Genomic DNA, 24,704 nt, shown 5'->3' on the forward strand with positions numbered 1-24,704 from the left:
TTCCCTTCTCCAGGATACATTCCCAACCCAGTGATTGATCCCAGGTCTCCCGCATTGCAGGTGGATTCTTTACCAGCTGAGCCACAAGGGAAGCCCAAGAATACTGGAGTGGGTAGCCTATCCCTCCTCCAGTGGGTCTTCCTGACCCAGGGATCGAACCAGGGTCTCCTATATTGTAATTTTAAAGATTAAATAATAAATATTAACACAATAAATATAATACATTTTCCATAGTGCCTTAATTTTTTTCTACTCTTCTTTTGTAAGCTTATAATACAAGCATACTTCGTTTTATAGACTTGGCAGATATTTTGTTTTTTATAAATTGAACGTCTGTGGCAACTCTGCATTGTCAGATGATGGTTAGCATTTTTTAGCAATAAATCACTTTCTAATTAAGGTATGCACATTGTCCTTTTAGATATGCTATTGCATATTTAATAGACTACTGCTGCTGCTAAGTCGCTTCAGCTGTGTCCGACTCTGTGCAACCCCATAGACGGCAGCCCACCAGGCTCCCCCGTCCCTGGGATTCTCCAGGCAAGAACACTGGAGTGGGTTGCCATTTCCTTCTCCAATGCATGAAAGTGAAAAGTGAAAGTGAAGTCGCTCAGTCGTGTCTGACTCCTCTCGACCCCATGGACTGCAGCCTATCAGGCTCCTCCATCCATGGGAGTTTCCAGGCGAGAGTACTGGAGTGGGTTACAGTGTGGTATAAACATAACCTTTATATGCACTGGAAAACCAAAAAGTTACATGACTTACACCATTGTGATATGTGCTTTATTATACTCATCTTGAACCAAATCCAAAACATCATGAGATGGGCTTGTCCTACATACTATTTAGTGCTGTCTTGTTATTTAATTTTAGGCGCTAAGCATGAACAACACTGATTTAAAAAACACACACACATTTTATGTCTGTGTATAAACTAGAGCTCAAAATTATTTCACCATACAAGAACATGTACAAACACAGCTTAATATCAAACTATATTAAATGCTGATTTATCTTGAAAGGCTATGCAACTTTATGACTCTATTTTCATATGCATTCTCAATCCTTATCCTAGGTTTTAATCCATGCCTTCCTAAATTATTCTTAATGCAATACCAATCTCCATGCAACTATAGCAAAGATCTATATTAGACTGCTAATGCTTCTCTGATTTGAAGTTTAGCATTTTCAGTGATAATTATCATCAGATAACCTTATTTTTTCTGATAATAGAACTCTTTGAGTTTGTGGCTTTGTATTAAATCATGACTCTAAAGTCAGTTTCCTTCTCACTCTACCACACGTGATGAGGAAATAGCTCTAAAGACCACATTGTTGGAGCAAGACCATTAGAAATGCAATCAGGCAAGGCAAGCTAATACTAGGTCAGAAAGAACCTAACATATGCCCTCTGCTAAGCCCTTCTTGACACTTGAGGTATATTTTTTCTTATTCTGTTCCCTAACACATACCTGATTACCATACCATAATGTGTACCTGCAGGCTAGCTACAGCAAACTGAATCTTACTTCTAAATTCACAGGACATGTGCTATTTCTGAATGGGGATGCTGTTTTTCAGTAAGAAATGTGCAAAAGCACACAGCAAGGCAGGTTTGAGGCAGTAGAGGGAGACTTGAACCTGTAATTATGGGATTTTCCTTTGTATCCTGGCTTCTTTAAATTTGCTTAGGGAATTAGAAGGCTTGTTTTAACTTTCCCTTTTCCTGACCTAAAAATGATGAATCATCATACATAGCCTACAGTGAAAGTACTGGGGTTAGATCCGTTTCTCTGAGGGAAAGCTCACCAGCCACATCACATTCCCTGAACTTGCAACATGCTGCCAGGAGGTGGCCGAACATGGGTCTCCCTTCTTAGACATCAGTGATTTCCATCGCAGCCACTCCTGATGAGGTGGACGAATTCAGGCAAGGTGCTTAAGCTCTCTAAGTATCAGGGTGATTTTTTTTTGTAGTTGTAAAATGATCATTATCTCTACTTTATAGGGTTGTTATGAGAGTAAATGGGCATAAAGAAGCAACGATACTTAGATGGGCTCAATAAACCATAGTTACCTATAGCCAAATGTGGAACGCAAGGTTGGAGAAATAGATTAAAGGCAACCATCTTGTTGCTGAAATATTTGTGGCCCCCATTAAGCCTCGATACTAAAATTCATTATGTAAATATCGAAGTTTTTAAATTAAATTTGCTGATATTTGACACATTCTGGGGTGTATGTTGCTGATTATAACTTTTTAAGAAGGAATACTTTATAAAACTATAGCATCACAAATATTAAAATGTTTCAAATGCTTTTCAAGACCTCAGCAAATATTTATAATTAGATTAGACATAATATGCCTGCATGACTGCTTCTGCTGCTGCTAAGTCGCTTCAGTCGTGTCCGACTCCATGCGACCCCACAGACGGAAGCCCACCAGGCTCCCCCATCCCTGGGATTCTCCAGGCAAGAATACTGGAGTGGGTTGCCATTTCCTTCTCCAATGCGTGAAAGTGAAGTCACTCAGTCGTGTCTGACTCTTTGTGACCCCATGGACTGTCGCCCACTAGGCTCCTCTGTCCATGCAATCTTCCAGGCAAGAATACTTGAAAGGGTAGCCTATCCCTTCTCCAGGGAATATTCCTGACCCAGGAATCAAATCAGGGTCTCCTGCATTGCAGGAGGTTTTGTAACCAGCTGAGCTACCAGGGAAGCCTATACATATATATAAAAATATATATATGTATTTATAAATGCATTTGTATATATAAATGGAGGTAGCATTTATATACATAAATGGAGGTATATATAAATATATTTATATATTTATAAATGCAAGTTATTGTTTCATAGTACTCCAGATATTGAGTCCAGAATTTGTATTTTCAATTAATATAAATAGGTTGCTTTGGCTCCATCTTAAATTATAAACCGGGAAACTTTGTTATTTTTTAATAGGACAAATATTCTTTTATTTCAACATAGAAATGTGTAGGAAGATATAAAATTAATAGTATTCTTTAAACTTCTACAGGAGCATAATATTCAATATGTTTTTAATAAGTTCTCAATAAAATTTCACGATTATAGTGTCAGATGAACTTATTTCCAGTTTAAAAATGTAATAATGAGAAATATGTGTTCTTATCATACAAACATAAAGTTATATGTTGTAAAGTTCAGTAATCTGCAATCCCATGCCTTTATATAAAATAAAATTAATCTAAAATGAAAGTTCTTTTATTATTTCCCAGCCAACTAAAATTAATGAACAGTGTTCTCTCCTACAGATATCTAATTTCATAATTACCAAATGCTTCCACTAAAAACTGTCGTCTCTACTTTCAAAATTAAAAATAAACTAAACTCATAGCTGAATTTTTTTATTATCTTCAGATAATTAGGAAAAAGAAATGTAAGAAAAGGAATGACTACTATAATTATTCACTGTTGCATTTACTTATTGTTAAATCTATTCCATGAAATATTGAATAATTTCTTTAAACAATGAGGTCCATGAGTCTTTTTACCTGTTTTGCTTTCATTTTATATCATCATTTATTGCCATGCACTTAGTGAATATGAATGAAACAACTTAGTGAAAATCAAAGGTACAAAATACATACATACATAACAGAAAGGCTTTTTTACTCTTTCTCATCTTTTTCCTTTAGTTTTTCTCTCATTAGGTGCCATTTCTAGTCCCAGCCCTGACAACTAATTAATAGAGGGTTGTTCCAAGCTGTGCTTTTAGCAGAGTGGCTTCCTCCCATTGTATTTCTTTACAGATAATCAATTTGAGCCTCTTTAACTGTCAATAAGTCTGTACAGTCTCCTTTCTTTCCTCTTGTCATCAGCAAGTGATACCTTTAGAGCTACATGGAATCTACCTAAATTGTCCCCAGGGAGAGAGGGCAGTGGAACTAGCCTTTTGATATTCATGGTACTAATAATTTTAAAGAGCCCTTTTCTCTCAAAGTAGAGTTTCCAGCAGTAATGACTGACTGATTATTTATTTCCAAGTCACTGAGGTTGGGCAGAGGACAAAACTAGTGCCAAATGAGGTATTCCACATTATGAGTAAATGGATTTAAGCACCCAAGTGGAATTTCTATGTGAAAATGTAAATAAAGAAAAAGTTAACCTCAAAATTTGTGGTTAGAAAGAGAAAAAAATCTTGAGGGGAGTGAAGAAGAATTTATTTCACATTTAGTCATAATGTTCTTTACATGAGTAATTAAGTCTGAGAATATTGTACTGAACAATGATGATAGAAATTAATAGATTCTAAATGAAGCATTTTCCTTTTATTCTCAACAGCTGTTCATTTTTACTTAGTGTGCACATCTTTCCCCTAAAAGACAAAAGTAAAATTATTCTTTAGGAAATTAATCACATGCGTCTCATTATTTCAAATAAAATGTTCTAAAATCCAGTTTCTTCCTAGACGGAGAATAATCTCTCCACTGCACGCACCTCAGAAAGCCATCAATGAGGAGTGCAGTGACACCCTCTGGTAGAGAAGGGGATCGCATCATTTTGTCTAGAGAGTTACCTGGTATGTTGGAATCCAATTTTGGAAATGTATCAATAGTATGTAAACGATATTGTTAGACATTTTCCTCATTATAGTGGCATGACATGTTGAATTTAGTTCATAAATGATATAATTTGATGTAAAGTCAAAGTATTTTTTAGTTTCATTTCAATAAGCAAGCACTGTCATTACACAATGTCTTAATGACTTCATATGTTAAAATATAACAAATATGTAATTTGTTTTTTAAACAGTAGTAGGCAAAGGAATATAACTTTCAAGATGCATGCATGTGTGCTCAGTCGTGTCCAGTTATTTGCGGCCCCATGAACTGTAGCCTGCCAGGCTTCTCTGTCCATGGAATTTTCCAGTCAAGAATATTAGAGTGGGTTGTCATTTCCTCTTCCAGGCGATCTTCCCAACTCAGGGATCAAATTTGCATTTCTTGTGTATCCTCCATTGGCAGGTGGATTCTTTATTACTGAAACACCCGGGAAGCCCCAATTTTTAAGATGAACCTACTGAAAAAATGAGAGCCTACTACATTCTATTTTAAAGGTGCATGGTTACTTTATCTTGGTGGGGGATGTGATTTATGCATGCAAATACAGATTACATGGAGGACTTTCATATATGCTGAGTGAACAGTTTCAGAAGCGCATTTTTATATAATTTATGCATAATGATTTTTCCAGTGAAACATGCTTATACATACATTACTTCACTTGACCCTCATAACAACCAATGAAACCGTTTATTGTAGATAAGGGAATTGAAGCTCTAAGTGTGAAAGACTCTAAGTGAATAATGAATCAGGATTCAAACCCAGGACTCTGATCCAATTTTGATGTTTTCCATAAAGAAATATTTCACTGAATATCTGAAAAATTGTTCTTCATAAGAGACTGAAGATTTTTTTCTTAAGCTTTCCTAAACATTCACATTTACATCCCCATGCCAAAAATATTCTAACCAGTTATCTACTAGCAAATATATTGTAGCTGATTGTAAAAACACTTATTAGGGACCTATAGTCACACTTCTTGACTTAAAATGATCAAAAACTGTAAAATATAAAAATTCAAAATAAAATTTTTCTAAGTTGTTTTTGTTGTTCAGTCACTTAGTCATGTCCGACTCTTTGAGACCCCACGGACTGCAGGACGCCAGGCTTCCCTATCCTTCATGATCTCCCAGAGTTGCTCAAACTCATGTCCATTGACTTGATGTTGCCATGCAACCATCTCATCCTCTGTTGCCCCCTTCTCCTGCCCCCAATCTTTCCCAGCATCAGGGTCTTTTCCAATGAGTTATAATGTTTCTAAGTAATTAGTATTTATTATTATAAGAACTATATAAGTATAAAAATTATAATTATATTATAATTTGTATTATAAATAAATCATTTTATAAAATCTACCAGAATGATTTCTCTAAAGGGTCATTTTCTGGCTATACTATCTACAGAAGTAACTTTGTTGGGGGCTGGCTTTTTGAAATATAACTTCCTTTGAGCCCCGTATTTTGCATTAACTTTTTAGCAGTGTCTGATTACATTTAACCTTAAGTTAATATTCCATCACTGCTCAAAGCATTGTCATTCTTTTTCTCGATGAATATTCCTCATTAATCATATCTCTATTAGCACTCAGAATTCACGTATCTTTGAGCTGAAAAATATTAAATTATGACATAAAAATAATACAATGCTTACTTTATTCTTCTTCAGAGTTCACCAAGACCCTAATAATATTTGCATCTCATCATTATTATTAAACTGTTTACATTGGTAATCAATCAGCATATCGTAATTTGGTTACAACACAGTGGTAAAGCTAATTGATAACAATAGAGAAAAAATTTAAAACTCAAAATGTGGGGTTACCTTGGAATTATACTGTGTTGTGTTTGTTTTGTTTCTTTTTTAAGTAGAGTTAAATGTATTTCATTAAACAGAAGTCATCAGAAAATTTGCCAGTTTGATGAACTCAATTAAGTCTAAAGAGCCCAATCTTTGGCAGGTTAAAAAAATATTAATTATGCATTTCTTATCATTGGGGTGAAATTAAGCATTTATTTTTGAAAATTTTCTAAGTATGCTCTTTATCAACAAAAGGTTAATTCTTTCTTTCTTTCTTCATAAAAGTGAGGCATGGCTTCTAGTGGTTCACAACACTGAAAATATATCTTACTAACTTTCAGAGAATTTATACTAATATTTCAAGCTGGAGAAAAGGTAAGATCTACCTTTTCCTATGGGCTTCCCAGGTGATGCTAGTGGCTAAGAACCCGGCTGCCAGTGCAAGAGCTATAAGAAAAGTGGGTTTGATCCCTGGGTTGGGAAGGTCCTCTGGAGGAGGGCATGGCAGTCCACCCCAGTATTCTTGCCTGGAGGATTCCTGGACAGAGGAACCTGGCTGGATACGGTCCACAGTGTCGCGCAGAGTCGGACGTGACTGAGGCGACAGTACAAAAGCACGCACCTGACCCTGTGCCACAGTAGAGATCAAGTTTATTCTGCATTCACTTTTACACATTACCAACTTAGGAGGGAAAAAGTCCATTCACTTACTAAGGAGATAATAAAATCAAATGTTCTGTTTTATCTCACCAGTTCTGATTGACTAAAGCTGATAAGATTCTTGAATGTTATTTGAATCTGGCATGCCAGATACTCCACCAAACCAAGAACTGTTTTCCAACCAATGAAAAATGTGATCTGATATAACCAACTGTGTTTAGACCTACGAACTCATTCTGTCCTACTGCAGGTTTCCAACATTTACATTACAAATTTACCATGAACTCTTTTTTTTTAAAGCAGAACAGTGTTTAACTCTGACTTTATTAAGTGAATGCTTGAAAGTATTCAACAAAATTCAATTAATTCACATTAATGTTTCTTTATTTTGGGGGGCTCCAAAATCACTGCAGATGGTGATTGCAGTCATGAAATTAAAAGACGCTTACTCCTTGGAAGGAAAGTTATGACCAACCTAGACAGCATATTAAAAAGCAGAGACATTACTTTGCCAACAAAGGTCTGTCTAGTCAAGGCTATGGTTTTTCCAGTGGTCATGTATGGATGCGAGAGCTGGACTATGAAGAAAGCTTAGTGCTGAAGAACTGATGCTTTTGAACTTTGGTGTTGGAGAAGATTCTTGAGAGTCCCTTGGACTGCAAGGAGATCCAATCAGTCCATCCTAAAGGAGATCAGTCCTGGGTGTTCATTGGAAGGACTGATGCTGAAGCTGAAACTCCAATACTTTGGCCATCTGATGCGAATAGCTGACTCATTGGAAAAGACCCTGATTCTGGGAAAGATTGAAGGCAGGAGGAAAAGGGGATGACAGAGGATGAGATGGTTGGATGGCATCACCGACTTGATGGACATGAGTTTGGGTGGACTTCAGGAGTTGGTGATGGCCAGGGAGGCCTAGCGTGCTGTGGTCCATTGGGTCACAAAGAGTAGGACACAACTGAGCGACTGAACTGAACTGAACTGACTTTAAGTACAGAAAGCTTGTTCTCAAATAACTTTTTTTGGAGTGACATGAAAAAAAAAAACTGGTGACTTGAGTGCAGGTCTCTAACAATAACTGTATCTTCACTGGTGAAATTATAAGAGCCAACTTCAAGGCTGAGAGACAGGTCACTTCCTGATCCTGCCAGATGCATCCTAGTTTGACCCATGAGGATGGCAGTAATAACCACCAATATCTCTTGCATTTGCAATGGGTACACAACCAAGCATTTAGAAATCCTTGATTAGCAATAGTTGTTGCTCAGTGAATTTCCTCATTGTTGTATGTTCCCTTGCCTGGTGCATTAACAGATTTGACTTCGTAAGATTCTCTGTTCAGTTCTGGTGGCTTTTGTTTTCTTGCATTAAAATCACTGTGTGCAGTTTCACATTAATTACCAGGAAAAGAATAACAGAGACCCAAACTTTTAGAATTGGAAGGCATCTTAGAAATCATAGACACCCTCATATTATAGTCTGAGACAACTTCAAAGCTCTCCCATTTAACATAACTAGATATATTGAGTAAAAATAAAATAAAAAGTTATTTTAAATGCACCACTGAATTTACAAAAAAAAAAAATAATCCTTAGGCTTCCTAATAAAGGGATTTAAATTTAGGACAACACATGTCTAATCTATCACTGAGGCTGCTCTGGGTGTTGAAGATATGTGTGGAAGATTGTTCTTGGTTACTTAAGGGCTCAGTTTTAATACTAAGACAGAAGCTACAGCCCTAGGTCTGAGGAGGAAGCAGGATGAGGAAAATGAGAATATTCCAAACAGCTAGGATCCTCAAGGGGTTGCACTTGCAAAGGTCTTTGATAAATCTCAATGGCCCATAGAAAAATAAAAAAAATTTCTGTGTTCTTGGTTCTGGAGAATTATTCTTTCCTGTTTGGAACCAGTCTGTTCTTCCATGTCCAGTTCTAACTGTCGCTTCCTAACCTGCATACAGGTTTCTCAAGAGGCAGGTCAGGTGATCTGGTATCCCCATCTCTTTCAGAATTTTCCATAGTTTATTGTGATCCACACAGTCGAAGGCTTTGGCGTAGTCAATAAAGCAGAAATAGATGTTTTTCTGGAAATTTCTTGCTTTTATGATGATCCAGCGGATGTTGGCAATTTGATCTCTGGTTCCTCTGCCTTTTCTAAAACCAGCTTGAATATCTGGAAGTTCATGGTTCATGTATTGCTGAAGAGAATTTTGAGCATTACTTTACTAGCATGTGAGATGAGTGCAATTGTTCCTCCGCCTTTTCTAAAACCAGCTTGAATATCTGGAAGTTCATGGTTCATGTATTGCTTGGAGAATTTTGAGCATTACTTTACTAGCATGTGAGATGAGTGCTATTGTGCAGTAGTTTGAGCATTCTTTGGGATTGCCTTTCTTTGGGACTGGAATGAAAACTGACCTTTTCCAGTCCTTTGGCCACTGCTGAGTTTTCCAAATGTGCTGGCATATTGAGTGCAGCACTTTCACAGCATCATCTTTCAGGATTTGAAATAGCTCAACTGGAATTCCATCACCTCCACCACCTCCACTAGCTTTGTTTGTAGTGATGCTTCCTAAGGACAACTTGACTTCACATTCCAGGATGTCTGACTAGGTGAGTGATCACACCATCGTGATCATCTGGGTTCTGAAGATCTTTTTTGTACAGTTCTTCTGTGTTTTCTTGCCACCTCTTCTTAATATCTTCTGCTTCTGTTAGGTCCCTACCATTTCTGTCCTTTTTTGAGCCCATCTTTGCATGAAATGTTCCCTTGTTATCTCTAATTTTCTTGAAGAGACCTCTAGTCTTTCCCATTCTATTGTTTTCCTCTATTTCTTTGCCTTGATCGCTGAGGAAGTCTTCCTTATCTCTCCTTGCTATTCTTTGGAACTCTGCATGGAATAACAGACTGGTTCCAAATAGGAAGAGGAGTACATCAGCTCTGTATATTGTCAGCCTGCTTATTTAACTTATGTGCAGAGTACATCATGAGAAACGCTGAGCTGGAGGAAGCACAAGTTGAAATCAAGATTGCGGGGAGAAATATCAATAACCTCAGATATGCATATGACACCACCCTTATGGCAGAAATGGAAGAAGAACTAAAGAGCGTCTTGATGAAGGTAAAAGAGGAGAGTGAAAAAGTTGGCTTAAAGCTTAACATTCAGAAAACTAAGATCATGGCACCAGGTCCCATCACTTCATACAATGGAAACAGTGACAGACTTTATTTTCTTGGGCTCCAAAATCACTGCAGATGGTGACTACAGCCATGAAATTAAAAGATGCTTGCTCCTTGGAAGAAAAGCTATGACCAACCTATGGTACATAGTGAAAGTCGCTCAGTCATGTCTGACTCTTTGCCACCCCTGGACTCTACAGTCCATGGGATTCTCCAGGCCAGAATACTGGAGTGAGTTAGCCTTTCCCTTCTCCAGGATATTTTTCCAACCCATAGATCGAATCCAAGTCTCCCGCATTGCAGGTGGATTCTTTACTAGCTGAACCACAAGGGAATCATAACCAAACTAGACAGCATGTTAAAAAGCAGAGACATAAAAAAAAAAGAAAAAAAAAAAAAGAAAAAAAAAAAAAGCAGAGACATTACTTTGCCAACAACATTCCATTTAGTCAAAGCTATGGTTTTACCAGTGGTCAAGTATGGATGTGAGAGTTGGAATATAAAGAAAACTGAGTGCTGAAGAATTGATGCTTTTGAACTGTGGTGTTGGAGAAGACTCTTGAGAGTCCCTTGGACAGCAATGAGATCAAACCTGTTATTCCAAAAGGAAATCAATCCTGAATATTCATTGGAAGGACTGATACTGAAGCTGAAACTCCAATACTTTGGCTATCTGATGCAAAAGAACTGACTGATTGGAAAAGATCCTGATGCTGGGAAAGATTGAAGTCAGGAGGAGAAGGGGACAACAGAGGATAAGAGAGTTAGATGGTATCACTGACTCAATGGATATGAGTTTGAGCTAGCTCTGTGAGTTGGTGATGGACAGGGAAGCCTGGAGTGCTGCAGTCCATGGGGTTGCAAAGAGTCTGACACTACTGAGTGACTGAACTGAACTGATTAATATTTTGAGGTTTCCTTGGTAGCTCAGCTGGTAAAGAATCTGCCTGCAATGCTGGAGACCTCAGTTCGATTCCTGGGTTGGGAAGATCCCCTTCAGAAGGGAAAGGCTATCCACTCCAGTATTCTTGGGTTTCCCTGGTGGCTCAGACAGTGAAGAATCTGCCTGCAATGAGGGAGACCTGGATTCGTTCCCTGGGTTGGGAAGATCCCCTGGAGGAGGGCATGGCAACCCTCTCCAGTATTCTTGCCTGGAGAATCCCCATGGACAGAGGAGCCTGGTGGGCTAGAGTCCCTAGGGTCACGAAGTGTTAAGACACGACTGAATAACTGAGCACACATTTTAACACACTTGAGTTGCTCAGCAGCATGTAGCTAGTGGCTACCAGGTTGGATGACACAGAGCTAGAGTAAATAGATTATTCAGTCTACCTGGAAAAGGTAACATGGACCGATTGGAAACTGACTGCATTTAACAACAGTGAAAGGCAAAAGCATGTGTTTGTTTTCTCAAAATTAGATGTGGATCCTGCAGAAGGGAGGCTTGGGGTCTTCCTAAAAGAGATCTCTCTTAGAGATCTTGCTTACACCTCAGAAGTATAAGGTATCTCATCAGAAGCCAAGACAGCCATATTCAGCCCACAGAAAGTAGCAATGCTTAGGTCAGTTCAGTTCAGTTGCTCAGTCGTGTCCAATTCCTTGGGACCCCATGGACTGCAGCATGCCAAGCTTCCCTGTCCATCACCAACTTACAGACCTTGCTCAAACTAATGTCCATTGAGTTAGGAGACAGAAATCTCCCTTTGGAAATGTTTGGAAGTTTCCATGGAGAACAAAAACTCTCTAAGCAATGGGTTCTGTGGAGCCAGCAAACACTGCCCCAGCTGATAGACCTTCCTATCCTCAGGTTTCTGATCCAACTCTGGGAAGACCCAGAATATGTGCTAAGGGCATGGGAGAGCTGGTGGATGGGATTAAGAAGAAAAAGAGTGGCCTCATTCTCCTAGTCCTACCAAGGTTGGGTCAGGCTCAGAGGAGGAAAAGGAGAGGCTTACACTGTAAGTAAGAGATTAAGTTTTGATTACCAAGCTAACCTGGCATTATTGCTTTTAGGCTGCACTAGAATTTTAATGCTAAAGTAAATTTGTTTAGTAAAATAAAAATAAAGTAAGATAAAATTGTTTATTATCTAAATGTGTCTGGAAAGTCTAAGAGAAAAAAACACATTCAGAAAGAATGTTTAATGGGGAATGGTGATCAAGAAAAAGTTGGTATCTGCTTGTACTCTATCAATTCTACTCTGTTCAATAAACCAAATTTATCTACATTAAAATTGTAATAAAAACAAAGTACACTCATGTGTATCATGAAATAAACATGTATACATTGGTGAGTCATTAACTGCTACTTCCAAGGATGTACCCTACAGTTGAAGTGATAGTTTTTTCTGCCATCTTTATTTTGATGGTAAGTATGTTGAAGTTACAAAGGTAGGTGTTCAATTGTTTACATTTGCTATCGTTCATGGCAATCAGAATTTTCTTCAATACAGCAAAGCCCCTCAAATTACTTGTTTATTTTATTAATAAAAACATATGTTAAATAAAACATTGGTACTACTCCTAATTTTAAAATGTTGTGCTGATTTAAATTGACTCATTATACTATCTGATGACTTTATAAGTAAATACTCAAATTTAGAATTTAGTAATTCATTTTTTATTAATAAAACATTGATTTGTCAGTTTACAAGTGGGATTAATTTTTAATTATTATTTTTAAAATGGAGTATGTCAAACAGTCTTTTGAAAATCACCGACCTATATCACTGGACTAATATAGTAAGGTTATCAACTTGGGTCTGAGCAATTAGTGCATTCCTGAGTTACCGTCCTCCACTGCCCTCAAAGTTTGAATAGAATCATTACAATATAGTTCTAAGGAAGTTATAATTGGGAAAGTCAACCTCTTTATAAATTAATTCTATAATATACTCAGGTTATTAGCTTTGAATTCCTCTATTCTTTCGGATTACTCATCTCCTGGCCTTTTCTACAGCAAAATATCTGATATGTTAAATATCTATGGTATTGAAGAAAAACCTCAGGTTTCTTAACTTATTCTCTAAATTTAGCTCTCAATACCCTCATCTTTCACAAATAAAACTTGACACCCTTATTTCTACCCCTTGATTTTCAGCGTAAATCTTCTAACCTATATATTTAATCTCCTTATTCACTATTCCCCTCCATTCAAGTTATTATCACACATCTTGCTTTATGTAGAGCATCCTTTTTTTTCTAATTTAATCAATTGACTTGATAAGGCCCATCTCAAGTTTATTTTCACCATTTTGCCCCCCTCTAAACCCTATTAATACAAACTCACATTTCAAAGAAACAATGGGATAGAGTATATAATAAGCATCAAGCTTTGGAATGAGTGAAGGGTAGCTGAGTTCCCAACTGAGTAGAACATCTATTAGTTGTGTTTTCCTGGACAACTGATTCTTTGGGTTTCAATTAAAAAATTTCTTTTAAGTCTTCTAAAAAAATCTAAAATCTTCATAATATACAGAAATAAATTTAATACATTCATTTGTGGACTGCAAGGAGATCAAACCAGTCAATCCTAAAGGAAATCAGTCCTGAATATTCATTGGAAGGGCTGATGATGAAGCTGAAACTCCAATACTTTGGCCACCTGATGCAAAGAACTGACTCATTCGAAAAGACCATGATGCTGGAAGAGATTGAAGGTGGGAGGAGAAGGGGACAACAGAGGATGAGATGGTTGTATGGCATCACTAACTCAATGGACATAAGTTTGAGTAAGCTCTGGGAGTTGGTGATGGACAGGCAAGACTGGCGGGCTGCAGTTCATGGGGTCGCAAAGAGTCAGACACGACTAAGCAACTGAACTGCCTGAATACATACATACTTTAAAAAATTACCTCAGCAAAACTGCACTATCTTAAGAAAAAAATCTTTTATAGCACTTGTCATGGGATATAGCAATGATTCATGTATTCTAAAACATTAATTATCTAGCACATCAAGAGGGAAATTGTATTTATTTTTTTTGTTTGCTTGATTGAATTTATTCATTAGCCAAATTTTCCCCAAACACAAAATACTTTCCGAGAATAAATGAAAAGCTGTTGTACGTGGTCTGAGTTTATTTTAATCCAGTAATGAGAAATTATGTGTTGTGAGTCTCATTATTAACACTTTATTTTTAAAGTTCATCTCAATAGTATCATATTTTTTTCTCTTAACCAGGCTTTACTTCAAAAAACTTTAAAAGCTAATTAGTTATTATAGATTTAGGAAAGAACAGCAGCACACAGCCTGGCTATCTGTGCAGACAGGGATGCAATTATGTCTCTGACAACTAATGTTCAGACGGGTCATGAGTTTAAGACAGTTCATATATAATTTTAGTAGTTGAAGGAAAACAGTGTCTTATATGTACTTTCCTCCTTGTTCTGTAAGCAATACCTGTGCATTGTGAATGATAACAAAATTAAAGTCCCTTATAACCATAATACCTAAAATAATCACTGTTAAAATTTGAGAAATTTACTTATGCTCTTTACATATGTAAATACACACTATTCACAAAGAGAAGACTGAATTCAAATTATTGATAAAATGGGTTTTACATTTTCTTTCATTTTATTATTATTTTCCCAGGTCTCAAAATATAATTTTAAAGGTTACATAGGTCAATGGTTGGAGATGAGATAAAAAAGCTAATTTCAATATCATGTCCATGTGCTAAGTTGCTTCAGTCACGTCCAACTCTTTGCAACCCCACGTTATGGGGCCCACCAGGCTCCTCTGTCCATGGGATTCTCCAGGCAAGAATACTGGAGTGTGTTGCCATGCTCTCCTCCAGGGAATCTTCCTGACCCAGGGATCAAACCTGCATCTCTTGTATCTCCTGCACTGGCAGACAGGTTCTTTACCACTTACACCACCTAGGACTCCCCACAGTAGGACCTTCTCAGCCAAATCTGTTGTTTTCAATCACAGGCAGGGCCCCTGACCCACAACATGGAGAAAAGTCAACTGCCAATTAGAGAGACCCTCCTTGGACTCCGAAAAATAAACCTCTAATTGTTTGAGACATGAGACACATTTGGGCATATTTGTTACAGCAGCTTATGCCACCCAAAATGAAATACTGTAGAGTCAATAAAAGTCTGGTTTATGATTCAAATCTAGGCCTCACAGTTTCCTTTTGGTTCACAGTGAAATCTGTACTAAAACCTATTTATAGAATTTTGTTTAAAATTAGGCTTATAATATCTTTCATCATCTAAAGTTGAACTAATTCACTTATAATCTTTCATTTTCACTTTAAGGTTTCAAATTTTAACATTTATCTATTTAATATGTATAGATATTAATTTGCTGTAAAGAATTCAATCTTTCCTGGGCCAGAAGATAAATGCTATGATCACATAAATCATCAGAGTCAAATTTTTTAAAGCATACCATAAATCTGAAAAAGAAAAAAATAACACTAGGTTCTGAATATTTTTCTCCCAAATGCTAGATTTGTCAATATAACATTATAGTAGGAAAAATATATTCTTCAGCTATCTTGAAAGTGAGTGAAAGTGAAAGTGAAGTCGTGTCTGTCTTTTTGTGACCCCATGGACTGTAGCCTACCAGGCTTCTCAGTCCATGGGGTTTTCCAGGCAAGAGTACTGGAGTGGGTTGCCATTGCCTTCTCCAGAGATATCCTACAAAAATCATGAGGAAATCCTGTGATAAAAGAGAATTAAAGATGCTTTTAGTTTCCTGTGATTAGATTATTAATGACTAGATTGTTAATTAATAATGTGAGTACAGAAATCATGGTGATCAGTCAAACAAAAGACTAGCCAGACGCAACCTTAGGACACATTCAATGGGTAATTTCACAGTCCATGCCGCTGCTGCTGCTAAGTCGCTTCAGTCATGTCCAACTCTGTGCGACCCCATAGATGGCAGCCCACCAGGCTCCCCCGTCCCTGGGATTCTCCAGGCAAGAACACTGGAGTGGGTTGCCATTTCCTTCTCCAATGCATGAAAGTGAAAAGTGAAAGTGAAGTCGCTCAGTCATGTCTGACTCTTAGCAACCCCATGGACTGCAGCCTACCAGGCTCCTCTGTCCATGGGATTTTCCAGGCAAGAATACTGGAGTGGGGTGCCATTGCCTTCTCCATTCACAGTCGATAAACATCCCCAAAAAGCAAAGCCATGAGAACACCCTTCCCTTTAGACATCTGTAATTAGCTGCCTTCCCTATAAAAAAGAGTTACAAGAACTTAGCATTTTGGAAACAGGTCCAATTTCACTGTCAGAGAAAACCAAGGTAAGATCTCTCCTTTCTTTGCTTTTTTTTTGTTTATTGAAACATTTTTTAAATGTGGGGAGTATTTAAAAGCTATTGTGTTATCCTAGGGCTAATTCAAGAATCTTGGCCCAAAAATGTCAAATCAGTTTTTCATTTAACTTCCAGAGAAACTATTAATTAGTGATTGTGCAAAGAGAAAAAGATGTTAATGAACAAGTGGAGTCATTTGACCAAAATACATTTTAGGCTTAATGTAAAATTTAAGTGGGCTGTGGTTGAAAAGCTTTCCTCAAGATAGAATAAGCTAGTTTTGTTTTGAAAGAAAACCTGAAAATTTCTATGCTAGTAGCAGTGTAGATTTAAAACGCAAATTAACACATATTAATTCAGGAATTAGCAGCTGTTGATACATACTAACATATTTCAAAGAAGATTTGGCATAAATACACATATAATGCATAAAATATATTAACTATATTTCTGAAGTGTTAACTATAGATTATTAATATATCATAAATTATTATATTGCTAGTATATATGTATATATGTTTGCTGAACTTGTGGCATATATATATGTATACATGTAAAATACATATGTGTACAGAAATATATGAATATAAATAATATATAATATAGATAAATTAAGGGCCACAGTTTACTACACTAGTAGGCAAATTAACTGAAGTGGCAGATACCTCGGGTTCTTTAGTGTAATGTTATGAACAACTTTTTACATAAAGAAAACTCCTTTCCACAACTGCTGACATGCTTTTCAGGATTTTTGTTTGACTCCTGCCAATTTGAATCCCTAGACTGGAATAAACGCAGAGCCATCTGTTCTGACGCGCCTGTGGCAACAGCTCTAGGCTCACTGAAGCATTGTTTTATTACCTCAGTACTCGTGATATGCTTACTTCACAGCATCCCTGCTGAATAATTGAACTTAACTTGTATCAGGGATATAATCAGGTTAAGGTCTTGGTTAAATTCTTTGTGCCAGATAGCTTACCCTTGCAGCTCTAAGCTCCAAAAATGTGTATTGGTGGTTTGAACTTTTTATGCCCATTCCCAACAATTTCCTCCATCTTATGACTTCTGCATGTAGCCTTTTGGGGTATCTTTCGTTAAGTTTAAACATTACGTAATTTTAATGCTTAAATAGAGCAGAGGGCAGTTTTAGTGTATGAGACCAATTTTTTTGAGCCTTGTTTAATTCATTTAACTAAATGGTTCTATGCATGATGAGGTGACTAGTCTTTTTAAGGTAGGGTTGATTTAAATAGGAGCTGAAGTCAGGATGGCTGCTATCCAAAAGTCTACAAGCAATAAATACTGGAGAGGGTGTGGAGAAAAGGGAACTGTCTTACACTGCTGGTGGGAATGCAAACTAGTACAGCCACTATGGAGAACAGTGTGGAGATTTCTTAAAAAACTGGAAATAGAACTGCCATATGACCAGCAATCCCACTGCTGGGCATACACACCAAGGAAACCAGATCTGAAAGAGACACGTGCACCCCAATGTTCATCGCAGCACTGTTTATAATAGCCAGGACATGGAAGCAACCTAGATGCCCATCAGCAGATGAATGGATAAGGAAGCTGTGGTACATATACACCATGGAATATTACTCAGCCATTAAAAAGAATTCATTTGAATCAGTTCTAATGAGATGGATGAAACTGGAGCCCATTATACAGAGTGAAGTAAGCCAGAAAGATAAAACCATTACAGCATACTAACACATATATATGGAATTTAGAAAGATGGTAACGATAACCCTATATGCAAAACAGAAAAAGAGACACAGAAATACAGAACAGACTTTTGAACTCTAGTGGGAGAAGGTGGGGTGGGATGTTTCTGAGAGAACAGCATTGAAACAAGTATACTATCAAGGGTGAACAGATCACCAGCCCAGGTTGGATGCATGAGACAAGTGCTCAGGGCTGGTGATGGGAAGACCCAGAGGGTGGGGATGGGAGGGAGGCAGGAGGGGATCGGGATGGGGAATACATGTAAATCCATGGCTGATTCATGTCAATGTATGGCAAAAACCACTACAATATTGTAATTAGCCTCCAACTAATAAAAATAAATGAAAAAAAAAATAGGAGGCTGAGTTCAAGTGTATATGCATGGTTGTCATGTAGAGATCATGAAAAGAATATCAGACAGAAAGTGTGAAATAAAAATGATTTTGCTGGCATAATATAGAAGCTTCTGGGCTGAATAAGATCAGTTTGACCGTAGGCTGTGCATATCTGATCTAAATAAATAAATGGTAACTCAAGAAAGTTTCCATAAAATCTAGTAATGGAGAACACAAATAATGCCCTGAGAGATCATTCCATTATTAATATGTTTAGTTGTTTCACAGGATAACAGAATATAGAAAAGATAAAAAATGTTTAAATAGGCCAAGATTTAGGTAATTTATGCATTTATAAGAATATAAATATTATTTGAAGGTAAAACATTTGAAAGATATGTTTTCTATAGATACCTTAATCATTTGAAATGATAAAATGAGAGGGACTATGCTAAAGCACTATTGAAGATATATTTTAATAAGCAATACATATTTTAAGGTATTATCATTATATTAACAAAAAAAGTAAGCACCACGCATTTTAAGGTATTATCATTATATTGACCAACAAAAAAAAAAAAAAGTGCACAAGCCCAGCTAGGATGATAAAAGTCAGGTGAGAAGAAGATGCTCAGGTAGCCAGATGCTGAATTAGGAGTCAAGAACCAAGAAATAAAGATGGAAGCTTGAGATACTATTCCAAAGCCGGAAAGATGGTGGTTATCTTAAGCCAGGAGTCTGTACTCCAAGAAGGTAGATAGAAAACAACAAGCTAGTGACAAGAAGTATCCCCCAAAAGACAGAGCAAATTAAACAACAACAAAAAAATGATGGAGATTTTGAAAGATGGGAGGTGATGTCTAACTTTTTTACCACTATAGCCATAATGGCTGGACAAGGCAGCACCTGGAATCATCAAGTAGCTAATAACTGATGAATGAATGAGTAAGTCAGAAATGAACAGATGAGGAAACTACTTATAGATATTGATATATATATATTTTAAAAAAATAGTACATAGCTAAATCTCCAGCAAAGTAGAAGTAAAATTGTGCATAAATGTTTGCAGGAAATCAGTAAACCAGGGACTGAGACTGGGAAGAGAGAGGACCACTGGGCCTAGGTCTCAGCATCCGGGGGGAGGTTAAAAGGGAAAGTCCTGATGTCAGTGGGTTGCAAGACAGAGAAAAATGGAAAGACGGAAATCCAAAAGTCTATGAGCCAAAGGAAAATCAGAATCCAAAGTTTTGGTGTCTTGGGTAACACTCATCATTTAATTAAAAACTGACTACTAGCTATTGGTTGCTCAAATATAAAAAACACTACCTCTTAGACTGGTGAAGAAACTGAATCCTATCTAGGGCTGTGAGCTGTGTGCCCAGTGGTGAGGATCATAAATACAATGCAAAGGGCCCTCTTTGTTTCCGGTCCTTGTTCAGGTTTCAGGGCATAGAGAGATGAATACTGCAGGGTGGAAAGAAGCAGTCTTGAGACAGGCAAGCCAGATCAACACATTTTATCCACAGAGAGCCTTTGCACACAACAGAGGTTCTTGAAGTTTGATAGCCTGGATCAGGAGCATCAGCATAACAAAGCACTGGTTGGAAATGTGAACTTAGTTTCCACCCCAGACTCACTGAATCAGAAAACTGGTGCTTCCAAGGCCCAATATGTGAGATTCATAATACGATGAGACACGGCTTTGAAAAGAACATTAGGTTGGTAATTTGTGCATTTGGCCTCTAAAGAGATAAATAGGCGTGATGGCAAAGAGATTTGTTTGCTTTGCTTTGAGGAATCTTACATGTTTGCAAGTGCAACAGTTATGTTGTACACTTGTTAATATAAAAAAGATTTCTATGAGAATTGTTTATGATGTTACAGCTAATACCGACCAACATAGTTTAAAGAGAACTATTTGTGAGGTTGAAAAAAACTAAAAGTATGTTTTGCTAAACTATAAAGTACTAAGCGCACAAGCCCCATCTAGTGGCCTTTGTACCAAGAGTTCAGTCGAGGTTTCTAAAGGGTACAAGCCAGCGATGGCTCTACAGATTTAGATCCAGCACTTTATACTTGACTACAGCATGTATACATCATACTGTCACACCCTCTTATGCAAAACACTCATCAAGTTTTTTAGAACCTCTCCTAAATTTCAAATCTAGAATCAGAAAGGAACAAAACATGTTGAGCTCCACTTATATGTCAAGTCCTATATTAGATGCTTTTATATATTTGTAGACATATATGGATAGAGATGGGGCTTTCCAGGTGGCCATAGTAGTAAAGAACCTGCCTGCCAATGCAGGAGACATAAGAGACATGGGTTTGATCCCTGGGTTGGGAAGATCCCCTGGAGGAGGGCGTGGCAACCCACTTCAGTAATCTTGCCTGGAGAATCCCATGGACAGAGGAGCCTGGTGGACTATAGTCCAAAGGGCCGCAAAGAGTCGGACAGGACTGAAACTGCTTAGCACAAACATACAGAGAGATACAGGGTGGTCATTAAATCTGGAAACACAGGTGAATATATAAATATTTTGCTAATATTATGACACACAATAATATAAGGTTATCTATACTTCCAGAAAATTCTACTGAATAAAAACAAGGTCTGGGGGGACTTTTTTCATAGTCACACAATGTATTATCCCTATGGTACCCTGTGTGTAACACTGTTATAACATTTTTCATTCTATGAAATTGAAAAAAAAAATTTTTTGTCCTTAAATACTACTTTAAAGTCTTCAAGGAATGGAACCATTAAAAAAAAAAAAACTAATCCATGTTTTATTCTTGCCACCAAGCATAGCTAAAGGGACTAATAATTGTTAAATGAATAAGTGCATGGGTGAATGAAATATAAGCATTAAGTAATAGATGAGTTATTTAAATCCTTGCACTTCTATTTCATATTATATATATATACATTGATATATACACACATAAATATATATTATTTTCATAACAGTGAACTGAATCTCATTACAAGAATGGGAGTGGCTAGAGATGTCTTAGAATTGTGTTCTACCTTCTACAAATATTTGCTGGCTCAAAAAAAGTAACTATTGATAAATCAAGGGTTTTAGTAAGGAGAAATGAATATAACTGAAATAATGATAATTTAATATAAAATATGAGAAGCACCATGCAAATGACAATGACATTTTGATCATCGAAATTTCATGGGAGAAATTACTTTTAGTTGGAGATAATAAGGAAGATTTTATTAAACAAACTCAAGAATTTTACTACAATTTGAATAAGAAATTATGATGGAAATGTATTTCACTAACAGGAAGAACTTGAGTAAAAGGTTTGTTGGACATTAACTACAGTTCCCAGTATACTCCTGACTCATTGTACATGAACAGAAGCAACAAGGCAAGAAAGCCTGGGAATTAAGTGGTGTTAGAGCAAGGTAAGAAATGCAAGCAAAATGAACTGAAAGCCAATCAGTCATGTCCAACTCTTTGTGACCCCATGGACTATACAGCCCATGGAATTCTCCAGGCCAGAATACTGCAGTGAGTAGCCTTTCCCTTCTCCAGGGGATCTTCCCAAGGGAAAAAAAATGCAAAAAGGCAAAATGGTTGTCTGAGGAGGCCTTAAAAATACCTGAGAAAAGAAGAGAAGTTAAAGGCAAAGGAGAAAAGGAAAGATAAACCCATTTGAATGCAGAGTTCCAAAGAATTGCAAGGAGAGATAAGAAACCTTCCTCAGTAATCAATGCAAAGAAATAGAAGAAAACAATAGAATGGGAAAGACTAGAGATCTCTTCAAGAAAATTAGTGATACCAAGGGAAGATTTCATCCCAAGATGGTCACAATAAAGGACAGAATGGTATGGACCTAACAGAAGCAGAAGCTATTAAGAAGAGGTGGCAAGAATACATAGAAGAACTATACAACAAAGATCTTCATGACCCAGATAACCACGATGGTGTGATCAGTCACCTAGAGCCAGACATCCTGGAATGTGAAGTCAAGTGGGCCTTAGCAAGCATCACTAAGAACAAAGCTAGTGGAGGTGATGGAAGTCCAGGTGAGTTATTTCTAATCCTAAAAAATGATGCGTGAAAGTGCTGCACTCAATATGCCAGCAAATTTGGAAAACTCAGCAGTGGCCACAGGACTGGAAAAGGTCTGTTTTCATTCCAATCCCAAAGAAAGGCAATGCCAAAGAATGTTCAAACTACAGCACAATTGTGCTCATCTTACATGCTAGCAGAGTAATGCTCAAAATTCTCCAAGCCAGGCTTCAGCGGTATGTGAACCGTGAACTTCCAGATGTTCAAGCTGGTTTTAGAAAAGGCAGAGCAACCTGAGACCAAATTACCAACATTTGTTGGAACATCAAAAAAAGCAAGAGAGTTCCAGAAAAACATCTGTTTCTGCTTTACTGACTATGCCAAAGCCTTTGATTGTGTGGAACTAACTATGATTGTGAGGACAAACTATGGAAAATTCTTAAAGAGATGGGAATACCAGACCCCCTGACCTGCCTCCTGAGAAATCTGCATGCAGGCCAAGAAGCAACAGTAGAACTGGACATGGAACAACAGACTGGTTCCAAATCAGGAAAGGAGTACATCAAGGCTGGATACTGTCACCCTGCTTATTTAACTTATATACAGAGTATATCATGCAAAATGCTGGACTGGATAAAGCACAAGCTGGAATCAAGATTGCCAGGAGAAATATCAATAACCTCAGATATGCAGATGACACCACCCTTGTGGCAGAAAGGAAAGAAGAACTAAAGATCCTCTTGATGAAAGTGAAAAAGGAGAGTGAAAAAGCTGGCTTAAAACTCAACATTCAGAAAACTAAGATCATGGCATCTGTTCCTATCACTTCATGGCAAATAGATGGGGAAACGATGGAAACAGTGACGGACTTTATTTTCTTGGACTCCAAAATCACAGCAAATGGTTACTGCAGCCATGAAATTAAAAGATGCTTGCTCCTCTGAAGAAGGGCTATGACCAACCTAGATAGCATATTAAAAAGCAGAGACATTAGTTTGCCCCAAAGGTCCATTTACTTCAAGCTCTGATTTTTCCAGTAGTCATGTATGGATGTTGGACTATAAAGAAACCTGAGTGCCACAGAATTGATGCTTTTGAACTGTGGTGTTGGAGAAGACTCTTGAGTGTCCCTTGGACTGTACGGAGATCCAATAAGTCAATCTTAAAGGAAATCAGTCCTGAATATTCATTGGAAGGACTGATCCTAAGGCTGAAACTCCAATACTTTGGCCACCTGATGTGAAGAACTGTCTCATTGGAAAAGACCCTGATGCTGGGAAAGACTGAAGACAGGAGAAGGGGATGACAGAGGATGAGAAGGTTGGATGGCATCACTGACTTGATGGACATGAGTTTGAGCAAGCTTCAGGAGTTGGTGATGGGAAACCTGGTATGCTGCAGTCCATGGGGATCACAAAGAGTCGGACACTGCTGAGTGACTGAACTGAAGTGAACTGAGAGCAGGGTAGGTTTGGGGCCTTCTTTGCAAGATTCCTGCTGAAAGACTTCATTTCTCAGAGGGTCCCAGAATCAATATATCTAAGAAGATAAGGTACTAAGCAAAAGAAAGATAGTCAACAAAGCAAATTTAATAACCCTGGTGATAGAGGCAGGCTTTTATTTCTAACATGAATAATCCTATTTTGCAATATGCACTAATTATCAACATAAATAGGGGTTTAATTGTACTCATACACAGTTCATATATCACTACCTATATTCAACATAAAACTTCCCCTTTGGATTGGTTTTACAGATCAGTTCCATCAGTAACCATGAATTAATTTTAACCAAAATAAGTCTGTAGTGATATAGATTACATATAATTAGAACCAAGGTATTGCTACTTTGACTACTAGTGTGTTTGTAATATCATTGATAGGTATAATGAAATTAAATAATTGATATTTTTTCTCTTTTTCAAAAAGTAAACCCTTCAACATTTAGAGTTGTTTTTGTTTCATATGGAGAAAAAGTATAAGAAAGAATTAATTACTTTAGGATTATTTAATAACTTAACATTAAGCTACCAAAACTGGAAGAATTAGCTTCAGATATCACGCTTCGCATTTCAGGTTTCAATA

The 24,704-nt window shown here is 37.2% G+C and overlaps 1 protein-coding gene across 2 annotated transcripts in view; it reads right to left on the reverse strand.

Annotated features, from left to right (window-relative positions):
* Nucleotides 1–24,704, reverse strand: part of GPC5 (glypican 5) — a 1,510,050-nt gene that overhangs the window by 705,993 nt on the left and 779,353 nt on the right. The window contains exon 8 of one of the 2 annotated variants that reach the window (XM_043477855.1): nucleotides 4,329–4,360. The exons of the other annotated variant lie outside the window; for it this stretch is intronic. Coding sequence (XP_043333790.1) covers nucleotides 4,341–4,360 — 20 coding nt within the window. The 3' untranslated portion in view covers nucleotides 4,329–4,340. Of the gene's footprint in view, nucleotides 1–4,328; nucleotides 4,361–24,704 lie in introns of those variants that run through there. 2 annotated transcript variants of the gene reach the window in all.

Source organism: Cervus canadensis, chromosome 9 (assembly GCF_019320065.1).
Source record: "Cervus canadensis isolate Bull #8, Minnesota chromosome 9, ASM1932006v1, whole genome shotgun sequence".
In the NCBI taxonomy this organism is placed as follows: domain Eukaryota; kingdom Metazoa; phylum Chordata; class Mammalia; order Artiodactyla; family Cervidae; genus Cervus; species Cervus canadensis.